General features: G+C 30.9%; 1 protein-coding gene and 1 pseudogene across 2 annotated transcripts; both read left to right on the plus strand.

The window, feature by feature from the left end:
* Positions 1 to 1,787: 1,787 nt before the first annotated feature.
* On the plus strand, positions 1,788 to 5,715 carry LOC145576995 (cytochrome P450 CYP72A219-like; annotated as a pseudogene). The gene is made up of 5 exons (XR_014098587.1): positions 1,788 to 2,068; positions 2,320 to 2,537; positions 2,956 to 3,200; positions 3,510 to 3,915; positions 5,233 to 5,715. The product of XR_014098587.1 is annotated as a cytochrome P450 CYP72A219-like (transcript).
* Positions 5,716 to 9,261: 3,546 nt separating this feature from the next.
* On the plus strand, positions 9,262 to 14,370 carry LOC145576996 (cytochrome P450 CYP72A219-like). The gene is made up of 5 exons (XM_081634696.1): positions 9,262 to 9,618; positions 11,492 to 11,706; positions 12,297 to 12,541; positions 13,040 to 13,448; positions 13,939 to 14,370. Exons 1-5 carry the CDS (start codon positions 9,330 to 9,332, stop codon positions 14,368 to 14,370), a joined length of 1,590 nt encoding a protein of 529 aa, XP_081490822.1. The 5' UTR covers positions 9,262 to 9,329.
* Positions 14,371 to 14,814: the final 444 nt, after the last annotated feature.

Below are 14,814 nucleotides of genomic sequence, written 5' to 3' on the forward strand. Positions count from 1 at the left end.
TATTTTTTTTAAAACCAAAAACCAAAAACAGGAAGCAAGAAAAAGGTGTTTCCACTTTTCTGTTGTCAGTTTTCAAAATTATCATGATTTTAATAAGTTTAAATAATTTTTACTTCATTATGGGACATATATCATATACTTTTAAAAAACAAAAAACCAAAAAACAGAAAACCACAGCAACGCCAAACGGACTCCTAGTTAATCATCCACAATTATTACCAAGCAACATACGTACGTAATAAGGAATAGTTTTTTTTTATTTTATTTTTTTTATTTATTTTTTTTTTTTTTTGAGGCATAATAGGGAGTAGCAGAATTTGGATATCTTTAAATGGGCGTTCCTTGCAAAGTTGCAGGCCGCTTGGGGTAAGTCTTGGTGGATCCAAGGCGCAGTCATTTCCGTTAGTTGGGCCTTTTAGGCCTTGATAGATATTGGTCCGTTAATATATTATTAAGATTAGGGGCCCAAAAAATAAATTCTCACAAGTACACGCGCCCAATTTGAGTTAATTATGATACCAAGTTTTGATAAAATTGTATTTAAAAAAAGATAGACATCAATTAGCTATGTTGTTGACTGCTTTATTAATGCCCTTAGAGGTAATAGGATCAAATCTTCACCACCACGTGTTTATTACATGAATAGGACTTGAGGAGGTTACGATTAAGTAAAAAAAATATATAAAAGTGCTACTCGTAGTTTATGTGGATCATGTTAGATTGAAGATGGTTGTAAAAGTAAAAGAAAACGAGAAGAAAAAAAGAAAAAAAATTGGTCCAAAATGGACCTGAGAGGCTGAGAAGTTAGTGTATACCTAATTTGAAACCCCACTACTCGCATAGTTTTGGTTCATGCATGCATGCCATGACTAAGACTTAAACAAACACCGTTATCAAAGAAAAGTCACATCTAAATAAGAAAATTATAATTTTTATATTAATTTTTTCTATTATAAATAAATAAGCGGCATGAATAAGCCATAAAGATATGTAATTTGAAAAGTATAAGGTATACAATTGTCAAGGTTGGTGTAGTTTTTATTATTAAAATCATTTTTTATTCGTCACTCATTTACCTGATTACAAGTTAGTTTTTCTAGCTAACCCATATAATTATTGAGTCACTCGCTCTAGACATAGGAGTACATGATTTTGCGCATCTAGAATAACACTTACTTAATCATTTTTAAAGTTAATACCAAACATACAGTATCCTTTTATACTCATTAAAAATGAAGAGAGTATTTTCATTAAAAACTTTTTATATAAGTGTAACCCACAAAAAATATCAATGAAATCATTGTTCAAAACAATAAGCATCAACAAAGTCAAATTCAAAAAGTTGAAACATCTATCATATCACTAGACATAACAAATTCTAGAGTTTTGATGAGAATGCCTAGTAAACCCGATTTTGCATAGGAAAACAACATATTAATTAATTAATTATAGGAACAACCGAACATTCAAAATTGCATGGATGTAATATGCTTGATGTCTTGGTCTAGAACTCTTGACCCTAAATTTCTACTACTTACTTAGCCAATTTGTGTTTGATGTCTCTTGCATTAAGAGACATTATCCATGTAAGTAGTGACGTCATGAGCAAAATAATGCACGACTAGTGGCGTTCATAAAAGTCAAGGCTAAATTCATTTAAATATTGAGTTATTATTATTATTCTTCCTCATCTTTGTTTCAATTAATTAATTAATTTCCGTTATCTCGTTATAATTTGATACATACACAAAAAAAAATTTATTTTGTAGAAGTAGAATATAATTATTATGGAGATTACCATCTTAAACAACATTGCAAGTTCCTTGGTATGTATTATCATCATAGCATGGGTTTGGAAAACATTGAATTGGATATGGTTGAAGCCTAAAGCACTCGAAAAACGCCTTACAAAACAAGGATTACAAGGTCACCCTTACAAGGTTTTGTATGGTAACACCAAAGAAATTGCTAAAGGTGAACGAAACCAATTCCAAGCCCATGGAAAGCTTTTCCAATGATTATGTCCCTCGGATCTTCCCTTTCCATATTCATACCATCAAGAGCTATGGTACGTCACATTTATTACATCGTTTGTCTTTTTATTTTTTTTATTGATTTTTTTTCAGTCTTTCTATAAATGTCACGTGTGATTGTAGTTAATATATGATAAATTGAGTTATATATTACATATTTACATTAAATCTATTGTAGTAGCCCTTTTCGACTTTTGGTCTATTAATTAATTTCTTGTTTTTTAAGGGTATAATTAAGTGTATAATAATTGATACTCATTTAATTTTTTGGCATGCATACATGTAGGTGAACAATCTTTTGTATGGGATGGACCGACACCTACGGTGATTATAACCAAACCTGAAGAAATAAGAGAAATATTCATGAAGATTTATGATTTTACGAAGATTATTCCGCACCCATTTGTAAAAAGAATTACTAATGGTTTAACAAGGCTCGAAGGCCAAAAATGGGCTCAAGACAGAAAATTGCTCAACCCTGTTTTCCATATGGAGAAATTAAAGGTTTGTTTCCAACTTTCCATTGGATTTTTTTTTTCTTTTCGTGTGTATATATGTAGATTTAGGCACAAAAGGCAGATCATAAAGCGAAATTTGATCTTAGGTCCTAAGTCCATTTATATTAACATGCATTGATATAGTGGTCATATACAAAATAATACTACTAGACTACTACTATAATATGAGAGTGAGGGATAGCTCAAGTGGTTAGATCACCCCTTCCGATTCCAGGTAATTTTAGAATAGATTCTCATTACTTGTCCTTGTGGCTCTCTAAACACACACAAAAAAAGATCTACAACTAAACTTATTTTGGAATAGGACAGAATACATACATATGTATACTTGTAATTATTTTGGAATTAGGGAGGTTTTATTGAATTAATTACATTGCTTATTATAAATTTTGGAAATGTTTTAGCATATGGTGCCAGCATTTGAAGCGAGTAGTAACGCCATGATACAAGAATGAGAGAAGATGACATCGAAAACAGGATCGAGTGAGCTCGAAATCTGGTCGTATTTACACAATCTATCTGCAGATGCAATCTCTCGTGCAGCATTTGGGAGTAGTTTTGAAGAAGGAAGGAGAGTGTTTGAACTTCTTAGAGAGCACATCTCAATAACTACTAAATCCATACAATCAGTTTATATCCCTGGATCTAGGTATGTAATTGCATTGATAGATATCATTTAACTTTATTATAATATACACATTAACATGTGATCGAGTATGAGACTTCTCTTACAAATATATATTCTACTTGAAAGTGGGGGTGGATGAGATTTAAACCCGTGATTTTTGTGTCACGTTGGCTCTGATACCATGTAAGAGAACCAACTCAATTAAAAGGTTAAGCTGATGGTTGAAACCTAGGAATATGTTTTATATTTATCATTGTGTCGTGTTTGATGTAAGTAAATGTATTAACTAGCTATCGGCTGAGTTTAATAACCCTTTTTATCGGTTTTTAGGTTTCTCCCAACAAAAACAAACAAAAGGGAGGCGAATATTCTCCATGAAATGGAATCATTGTTAAAAGAGATGATTCTAAGGAGGCAAAAGGAAATGGAGAATGGAGAAGCAACTAAAGATGATTTGTTAGGGTTATTACTCAAATCGAACGTAGAAGGAATACAAGATCATCAATTTTTACATGGAAATAACAAACAACAACATTTTAAAATGGGTATGAAAGAAATTATTGAAGAGTGCAAAATGTTCTATATTGCAGGACAAGAAACCATTTCAACATTGTTGACATGGACCCTTGTTTTGTTAAGCAAACACCAAAATTGGCAAGAACAAGCTCGAGAGGAGATTATCGCAATTTTTGGCCATGATACACCCCATTTGGAAGGCTTAAATCAGCTGAAAAAGGTACTTACATTTCTATAACTTTGAGCAAATTGGCTGTTTCAATTCATAATTAGTTTGCTTATCCGCTTGTAACATCGATCATTATAGTTGATACTAAACTTGTACCTTGTTAAACTTAAGAATTGAATTAGGAAAAATTTATTTGGTATGGAAAAAGTTACGTACTTGTCATAAAATAACCCAACCTAAAAATTGTCAAAAGGTGGAACAAACACAATAATATCTCGACTTAAAGTTAATTCATAATTTAACATTATTAAAAAGATGGTTCATAGCTATTTAAAACAGTTTTTTTCACCATATACCACTGAGTTTTAACTTAATTCACTATATACCACCAAAAACTTTCTAATTTACCATGTACCATTGAGTTCCTGTGCAATACCACAAAATACCTTTTTTTGGTAACTGTCGTTTGCCTGTCGTTAGCCTGCCGTTTGGGGTATTTTACTAATTCACCATATACCCATGTTTATAAAGTTATTTTACCATATACCATTAAATTAAAAGATATTTCACTATATACCCAGAAATTACAACGGTTATTTTTTAAAGAAAAATTAGTCGTTGACTTTTATAACGGATAGTTTATGTACATAATACTTGAGGGATTGAAGCAGCACTTCACCTTTTTAAAAGCATTTGCAAACATGTCAACACACTTGATATCGTTATCGTCATCTTATGAATATGCATACATAAGAATGCCAAACAAAGCTTGTACACGTGGGAAGAAATTTGCAATAAGGAGATGTGATTCGACAAAATATCCATAAAAGTTGTACTATAAGTGTGATATACGAGAGAAATTTCGATAGTGTAAGGGTAATGCCAAGAAAAATGTCCTTTCGGGTTATGAATTTCAAAGCAGGGGAAGCATAAACACACAATGTCATGGAGATGAGAGCATGTTGAAGGAGCTCAAGAGAAGAGTAATGAAGCAACAAAAAATAGTAGATGCAACAATTAAAATAGCCGTTGTAAATTTTAGGTATATGGTGAAATATCTTTAATTTAATGGTATCTAGTGAAATAACTTTATAAACATGGGCATATGGTGAATTAGTAATACCCAAACGGCAAACTAACGGTAGTTATCAAAAAATGTATTTTGTGGTATTGCACAGGAACTCAGTGATACATGGTGAATTAGAAAATTTTTGGTGGTATATGGTGAATTAAGTTAAAACTCAGTGGTATATGGTGAAAATTCCGTATTTAAAAAGATGGTTCACTTTATCTTTCAACGAGAGTCCAACATACTCACACTTGTACCTAACAATATATATGTTGTTTCTTGGGCTTTAATTTGTCTAGGTGAACATGATACTTCACGAGGTTCTACGACTATATCCACCACTACCTTCACTTACACGAAGCGTTTCCCACGAAATGAAAGTAGGAGATACAATTCTACCAGCTGGTGTACAAGTCAAATTATCACTGATTGATGTTCATGAAAGTGAAAAATATTGGGGTTTTGATGCAAAAGAGTTTAACCCTGATAGATTTGCACAAGGGATTTTGAATGCAACCGGAGGAAAGATGTGCTTCTTCGGATTTGGATGGGGGCCTCGCATATGCATTGGATCGAATTTCGCGATGATGCAGGCTAAAATGGCGTTGGCTATGATTTTGCAACGTTTTTCCTTTGACCTCTCACCATCTTATGAGCATGCTCCTACTATTAGCCGTGGAACCCTTCGTCCTCAATTTGGTGCTAACTTAATACTACGTCGTATCTAAAACTATGCTTCTTTAATTTAATATATTGCTACAATTAGTACAATATAGAACAATAATAAAGCCGAGTTTACATTTAAGTAGTCTATTTTTGTATTGTATATATGGTTTCGTTGAATTATACCTTTTTTATGTTCTTTTTTTAATTGTAATGTATTTCCTTTTTCTATTTCTTATATCTCCTTGATGTTGGTCATCCTTCACGTTACACCTAAAATTAAACAGAGGAAATACTTGTAAATAATCTAAGGCCATATTATAGGACATGCATGCACATGTTCCTGTTACGGAAATAAAAAGTGTATGATTTGTAAGCTTATGCTAATTGTATTGCCTAAGAACTCAGCACAAGCAGTGCAACGTCATAAAAACTTTTAATCAAATTAGGAATATGATCAATTGATCATTACGGAAGTATTAATTAGGCTAGCTATAAGAAATTATATTACTAGCTTATTGCGTAATTTTTAGACCGCTTAAACTTATTTTTCACACATAGAGAAGCATATCATAAGTAGTAATTCATTATTTCATCCATGTTGTGCATTACGTATCAAATTAAAATTAAATTAAATTAAATGGGCTGTGAGGGTACATTGATTCCCCTAAGATAAAAATTTCACAACCATCGGCCAATGTATGTTGCTCTCCATCTCTTTTTTGTTTGATATTGGATGGTGGAAACTTCAAGTGAGATTTGATGGGTAATATTAAAGGGAGCCAGCCCCAGTTAATCTTTATGATTGACGAAATTTCTGACGAAATTCGTCAATCTAATGGCATAATTGTAATATTGAAGAGCAATTTCCATGCCACCTCATGAGTGAAGATAACACTGATTTAACGACCATTTGTTGTTACTTCACCAACACCACCATTAAGATTCCCTCCATTGAAAAGCTTACTGCTTCTTCCTCCATTAAAGCTTCCTCGACCACCATTGAAACTTCCCGACCTTAACCACCATTAAATTAAAGCTTCCCCGACCTCGACCACCATTAAAGCTTCCCCAATCTCCACCCACCTTCCCCAATTTCAAACGAAAACCCTATGAATGAAAGGTGAAATTAAGGGCATGGTCAACCCCAAAGGGTAGGGGTGACTATGTCCTCAATTAAAGCTCCATCATTGAGCTTGATTTTTAAAAATGTAGAAAAAAGTGATGTCGGCGGCGAAAGGAGATGAGATAGATAGCAAATGTCAGTGGTTGTGATGGTGGTTGTTGTGAAGAAATGAGGTTGAAAATTTTGGAGTTGAAGTACCATTGTTGATGTGAGTTAGAAGACTGAGGAGAGAGAAAGTACTAGCAAAGAGGAAAAGGGAAGGAAGAAGCTAAATTAACAGACATCCTAGCAAATTTACAAACATATCCTTAATAAACGTTACATGTACATGTTGAATTTTCAAAACTATAAGGATATCTGATAAAATAATATATAAACCGATCCTGGATTATTCTAACTATCAGCTTAAACATTTATTAACTTGATCTTTTTTTACTTCGTGCTGGGTGTTGGGGGCTCAAACTGCATTCGCATTTCAAGCTCTATAGGCTTTCATGTAAAGGGCATGATAGAGTATATAAATCAATCTTGAACTTTAACCATCAATTTAAACTTTTGGTTGAGTTAGTCATTTAAGTGTTTAACAATATATATATCACAAACGTTTTAAGCCACCAATAATTCAAAAGTATAAGTAGATTAAGATTTTCCAAACCTGCTAATCAGCATTCCTTTCTACTGCCGGCTTTGATTTCCCAGCCACAACTATAGTTATCATTGACTAGGTGCACTGGCAACGGTGTGATCTGATGTCATTGCTATCGTTAATTTTAATACAATTAATATATATATATTATACTAAATGAGAAAGACGTGTTAAATTTATTTAGGGCATGCCCTTTACAACAAGTAAAATTAAATGACATATAAATCAACCATAATTTAAAGTACAGCTCAAATTTATTAACTTAGGATGTGTTAGGGATTTAAATGACCCCAAAACTTATAGTTTGCTACATTTTGTGAAAAATACTAATAAGATTGACATTTTTCCATTCACCTGATTTTGGGAAACATAATTTGGGGTATGTAAAGACTATTAAGGTCATGTTTAAGATAAGTTCAAATAAGTCCAATTTGAAAAAAGTAAAGATTGTTCAAGTTGATGTTATCTAAATTAAAATTTTTGAGTTTTGATTAATAAAAATCTGGTAAAATGAACGCAATTTAATTACACAAGCCATGCTTTGAGATTCTAAGACATGTGGACCATGATGTTCCTCCCAAGTACACAAAAAAGAGAGGGCGACACCAAATTAAAAGAAGGAAGAATTAATTGAAGTGAAATTTTGACAGAGAAAGTTAATGTCTAAAATCAAAGAATGTTAAAGGAGAGTGCAAGCTACAAAGGTGATGTTTTGCCAAGAACTTGACGATATAGATAATATGATTTAAGTCAACTAGCTTTATTTTCGTGCTAATTGTAATTGGTATCTTCCACTTATTGCTAGAATCACCTACTTTTCTCAAATGATGTGAGCAAAACGATCGTAAGTGAAAAATAATAACACTTTGATAGTAAGTGAACCATAAAGGTAGGTAATCCGTAATTGTTTCAAGATATGTAATTTTAAATTTTACTCCGTATTTCGTTTGACTTGAATTACTCCGTGTAATTTAGTGTCCCAAGTATTATACGTTTTTCTTTTTTTCTTTTCTTTTCTATTTTTTTTTTTTTTTTTTTTTTACAATCATTATACGTTTTTTCTAAATCACCAAGATTGACATATAAAAAAAATATTATGTTCCATAGTTTAAAATTTAAGTCCAAAAAGTGACCTGGTTTAAAACGTGAATGTGATTTTGATCTGATGTATGATTGTAAAGCAAATGTGAAGACCTGGCGACCTGCTCTTGAAGTAGGTTTCTATATCATGTTCCTAGAGTTTTATCTTATAGGAATTTCTTGATATAGGGTATGATATTCTTGTATATTGTTGTAACCTTATTTGAAACTACGTATAATAAATAGAGTAAAAGGACTACCATATTGAGTAAACTAACATGATATCAAAAGTCACCTAATTTTTTTTTTATGAAATTCATGTACATTAGTTCATTATCTAATTGTTGTTGTTGTATAAACATTAATTTAATATCCTAATCACAGGTTGATAAGTAAAAGTTGAAGGTGAAACTTCATACTATAATATATTTAATTAAATAGATAATACTCCGTGATTATGAACACTATCAACTATTAAGGTGGTTCCTCCCCAATTTTTTTTTATTTTTTTTTATTTTTTAATTTATAATTATAGTAGAGATTAAAATTAATGAAATGGATGTCGTGATCATGAAATTTTTAATTAATTAACAAATTAATTAACAAATATGTAATTGGGGCCCCTCCACAATAAGATATTCAACCCCTCAAGTAATAAGACATCTTAATTTTTATAGTAGTATACAACATCAATAATTATGGACCATGCATGCATTATATGCATATTGGCCTCAAAAGTCAAAACACTAAGCTTATAAATACTAGTTATTCCTATATTTTGTTCAAATAATTCCCTATATATATATTTTCTCTTTTTCTTTTTCTCTCTCATAATCAAACACAACAAAAAAAAAAATAAAAAAAAAAATAGTAGATCGAATATGATGAAGCTAAGTTTGAGCAATAATAATGTTGCAACTTCTTTGGTGTGTATTATTACAATATTATTGATATGGAAAGCAATTATTTGGGTGTGGTTGAAACCAAAGAAATTAGAAAGACGCCTTAAAAAACAAGGGTTTCGAGGCCAATCTTATAGAATATTGTTCGGTGATACCAAAGAAATTGCTAAGATGGTGAAACAAACCACTTCTAAGCCAATGAAGCACTTTTCAAATGATTTTGTACCTCGGATATTCCCTTTTCATCATCAAATTATCAAGAACTATGGTACGATACTTTGATCATTATTATTAAATTAGCTTGATTTACATATTATAAGTTTATAAATTATAACATCTTTCCATCTTTTAAATTGTCTTTACTAAATTATAGTCATATTAACTTATTAAGGGCCAATATTCAAGATATATATATATATATATATATATATATATATATATATATATATATATATATATATATATATATATATATATATATATATATATTGCATGTTCCATGTCAAATTAGTTATTTTATGTGTGTAAAGTTGTGTGCATCTAACTCTTACATCTATCCATTATTCAATTAAGTTAACGAGAGTTTTGAGGATTGTTTTGTTGTTAGTTGTTGATGTTGTTGTCTTGTATGTGGTAAGTCTATTGAGATCATAATCGTTATTACTTCGAAAATGCTAAAGGTTACAATTGTGAAGTACTCCATAACATAAATAAACTATTTTTACTATTTACTTTTATAACAATTTTAGGCCTCAATTTTCAACCAAATTTTTTTACGAAGTACTGCATAATGTCATATATAATATATTTATGAAAATAATTAGATACATAAAATTCATTCGGACAAAAAAGACTTATTCTTTCACGACTCTCATAAGTCATATAGCTAATTTTGTTAGTCCATGTCACACGTAACTCGATCGTGATTCTATCGAACTATTATTTACTTGTATTAGTTGTATATGCTACTTATGTTCATCAAATTTTTTATTATTTTTTAATTATAGTACTAGAAAGCACCAAAAAAAAAAAAAATTAAAAAAGAGAGAGAGAGAATTGGTCAAAAATATGTCCTTAATTCTTTACATACCTTGACATATTCAAAGTAACCTATTATATGGAGTACTTTGTAAATATTAAAGGGAAAATGTTTAGAAAATTGATGACATACAATTCTAAAATTAAAATAATATTGATATCAATCACGAAAAACCTCTAAACATGTACCGGAGTACCTTTTTTTGGGAACAAACCTCTAAACATGTACTTTGTATAAAGTATGTGCTTAAATTTAGAAGTATAGAGCGAGTACTTACGAGTATTATTTTAGATAGGATGAATTATTTCAGTACTAGTTATTAATGTTCTAAACATATGTGCTTAACACGTGTACATAAATTAGAGTATATACTTTAGACAGGATGAGTTATTGCAATAGTTATTAATTTAATTGATCATTTGACAACCATCTTATTAATTATAACTTTTTTTTCTAAAGGACGTATAACCATTGTTAATAGTTCTATCTTCTTGTTGTTCATTTAATATGATTAGATGGCAACTACTTTGTCGCTCATCACTTGGTTGCGCTAATTCCTTTTGGGGTAGAACAGGTGTGGGAAAACTTTTGTCCCCCTGATATTACTCCGTCGTATGTACTAGCCGATCAAGGATGATAAGCTTGCGTTAATATAAGTCTAGCTCGGTCTTCTTCTTCTTCTTCTTCCAAAAAAAAAAAAAAAAAAAAAAAAAAGATCATGTCCCTATTCCAGCATGAGTACGTATTTGTATTTTTTTTGCTTCAATTAATTATAACAAAGAAAAGTATAGTTAATTATGATTATAAAGTTATAATTAATTAAAATGTTACATTTTAGAATATGCCTTGAGTTAGTTAACCTCATACGGTAATTTTTTGTGGGCTATATCCAGCCATCTTATGTTTTGGGAGTACAAAGCTGCTATTTGTAATTTGTATTCCTCAAGGTCAGTATAACAGACTCTCCTCTCGTATATATGTCCGGCTATGATTGTTACGATCACATTGTATATATACTCTAATTTGTTGATTTCTTTAGTTTTCTTACATTTATTATAACAATAATAATAGAAAATGTAATACTAGGTATTATAAAATGCAGGTGATAGATCATTCTTATGGAACGGACCAACGCCAACAGTGATGATAACAAAACCAGAAGAAATAAGAGAAATAATGTTAAAGATTTATGATTTTCCAAAAACATCGACTCCACTTTTGAAGAGGCTTACCAATGGTTTGGTTAGACTCGAAGGCCATAAGTGGGCCCGAGAAAGGAAATTGCTTAATCCTGCCTTCCATATGGAGAAAATTAAGGTTTATTTAATCTATTATACTAAATTTAGCTTACTTTTATAAAAATATAGATCAATTTAGTCCATTTTTAAAATTTTATGTTATACTGGTACAACCATAAATTCATAATAGCCGGTAGAAGTATATAATGTCAAAAGCTGACTTGATAAATTTAGATTTCGACCTGTATGGGCACAATAGTTTAACATGAATCAAAATAGACTCGACACAACCCCGACCTAGTATTCCAAATTGATACCTTTACGTACTACAATTGGTTTTTTATTAGGCATTGGAATCTAAAACATCACTTCTAAGTTTTTGAATTGGAGGAAGTTAGAAAATTAAAGTAAATTATTCTCTCATTTTAAAAAGTTCTTCCTAATTTAATATTTTAATAATTTAAAATTTCTCTTAAAACAGAAAGAACTTTTAAGAGATGGAAGGAGTAAAATTTGTCTGAGTAAGATTTGATCGGACTAAAAATAGGGATCGCCTTGTAATAAATCATTATTGACGTACCAAAGAATAATATGCATGACCATTTTAATATTTTCTCAATTACAATTCATAATTAGCATGTTGTTACAACTATGAATTATTTTTTTTAGCTTATGATACCAGCATTTCATGCGAGTTGCAATGAGATGATCCAAGAATGGGAGAAGACGACACCCGAAACGGGATCTCAAGAGGTAGAAATGTGGTCATTTTTACACAATCTTTCAGCAGATGCAATCTCTCGTGCAGCATTTGGAAGTAGTTTTGAAGAAGGAAGGAGAGTGTTTGAACTTTTAAGAGAGCATACTTGTATTACTGTACAAGCCATGCAGTCAGTTTATATTCCTGGATCCAGGTACTTTTATTTCATTTCAAAGGATTAAAAAAAGAATGGGCTCGTTTAATTACATATCGGATGCAATTGCGATTGTGATAAAATCACGGGGTAGGCAATCGAAGTTCCACATGAAAGAATAAGAAAATGAAGGGTTCCTCACGGAAAGTTTTATACAGTAGTGATCGATTGAATTATGACAGCCATAATATTTTAATGATTATGCACTTCATGATTAACTGATTTTTCTTCAAATAACAAATTAATAAATTTAACAAAAATGAACCGATCATATAAAAATAATTGGCTGATTTTTCGTAAAAAATATAAAACGATCATATAAGTTTTATTGTTAAATAAAATGCTAATCATTTTTCAAACGACCACTATAAGAATATCCGAATACACAATACAATAACATATTAATCCTTAGCTAGCTAATCGAGTAGATCTATGGCTAGCTGATACATAGATTGATAAAGGTTTCTCATCTTTGGTACATACTTGGTCCGTCTCTAGGTTTCTTCCTACTAAAACAAACAAGAGGGAGGCAAAAATCGTCAATGAAATGGAAACATTGTTGAAAGATATGATTCAAAAGAGGCAAAAGGCAATGGAGAATGGTGAAGCAGCTAAAGATGACTTGTTAGGGTTATTGCTCAAATCGAACTTAGAAGGAGTACAAGATCATCAATTATTACATGGAAATAATAACAAACAACAACAATTTAAGATGAGTATGAAAGAGGTTATTGAAGAGTGCAAAATGTTCTATGTTGCTGGACAAGACACCACTTCGTCGTTGTTGGTATGGACTCTTGTTTTGCTAAGCAAACACACAAATTGGCAAGAACAAGCTCGAGAAGAGATTTTTGCCACGTTCGGTCACAATACACCTCATGTTGATGGCTTAATCCAACTCAAAAAGGTATGTATATATACATGTCTGTGATTTTGTATATCATTCATAGATAATTAAGCTAATCGAGCTGCAGACCAGTTAGGTAATCACAATATCAAAGATGTGTATCAAAAGTATATACGAGTAAATAGGCTAGTTAATTGTTTTAACCATGCATCATATACATCTTGCATATTGTACACAAGATATAATCTAGGTTACCGCCTAAATTAAACCATCTATGTTTTTTTTACTGGCTAATTAGTTATTGCCACTTAATTTTATCACTAATTAATTGTATATATATAAGAAGGGTACGTAAAAAGTTCATATGAAATAATATATGTTGATTTATTAGTACAAAAATACAGTAGTATAATTAACTGTAAAAAATTAAATATTATTTGATCAATTAACCCATAGCTAAGCATATATGAAACAAAAAATTACGATGATTGATCGACATGATTGATGTATGTATGCATGATTTATTATGAGCTTTAATTAATTTGTTTAGGTGAACATGATACTACATGAGGTTCTACGACTATATTCGCCGGTGTTTTCCCTAAGCAGAAAGGTTAGCCGTGAAATGAGAGTAGGCGATATCGTTCTACCGGCGGGTGTACATGTTAATTTGCCAACTATTTTTATTCATCATAGTGAAAAATTATGGGGTACTGATGCAAAGGAATTCAACCCCGAGAGATTTTCACAAGGACTTTTGAAGGCCACAAAAGGAAATAATATGTGTTTCTTTGCATTTGGATGGGGGCCTCGTATATGCATTGGATCGAATTTCGCAATGATGGAAGCTAAGATGGCATTGGCAATGATTTTGCAACGATTCTCCTTTGAGCTCTCTCCATCTTATGTTCATGCTCCTACTATAGGTTTTGGAACTCTTCGTCCTCAATTTGGTGCTAAGTTAATTGTACACCGTATCTAAATTATAGATCGATGTTCATATTATTTCATTTGCAATGTAAGTTTAATATTTTATACTTCTCTAATATAATTGTAGGTTATGATTAGATTTTCGATATGATGTTAGAATCAAGTAAGTAGATGGTGATAGGGTAGGTATGAACCAAGTATTACATATTAGTGCTTTAAAATTTGTGTATATTTGAATTATAAATAACTTTGTACGTACATTTGAATAATAAAATAGTTGAAATGATGTATGAATTGGAATATACGATAAGGTGTATTGTTGATAGATAATTTGCAAAAAAATCTCCTACTAGTGATGTAAATCATGTGGTAGAATACAAAAAATTCAACCAAAATATATGTATATATCGATTTAGGAGTTATGGATCCTTGTAACTTAATTTTATACAGTGCAAAAGGTTTTCATACCATATAACTTTTATAATAAAAAAAATCA

This window comes from Chenopodium album, chromosome 13, assembly GCF_948465745.1.
Source record: "Chenopodium album chromosome 13, dcCheAlbu1.1, whole genome shotgun sequence".
NCBI classification, from domain to species: domain Eukaryota; kingdom Viridiplantae; phylum Streptophyta; class Magnoliopsida; order Caryophyllales; family Amaranthaceae; genus Chenopodium; species Chenopodium album.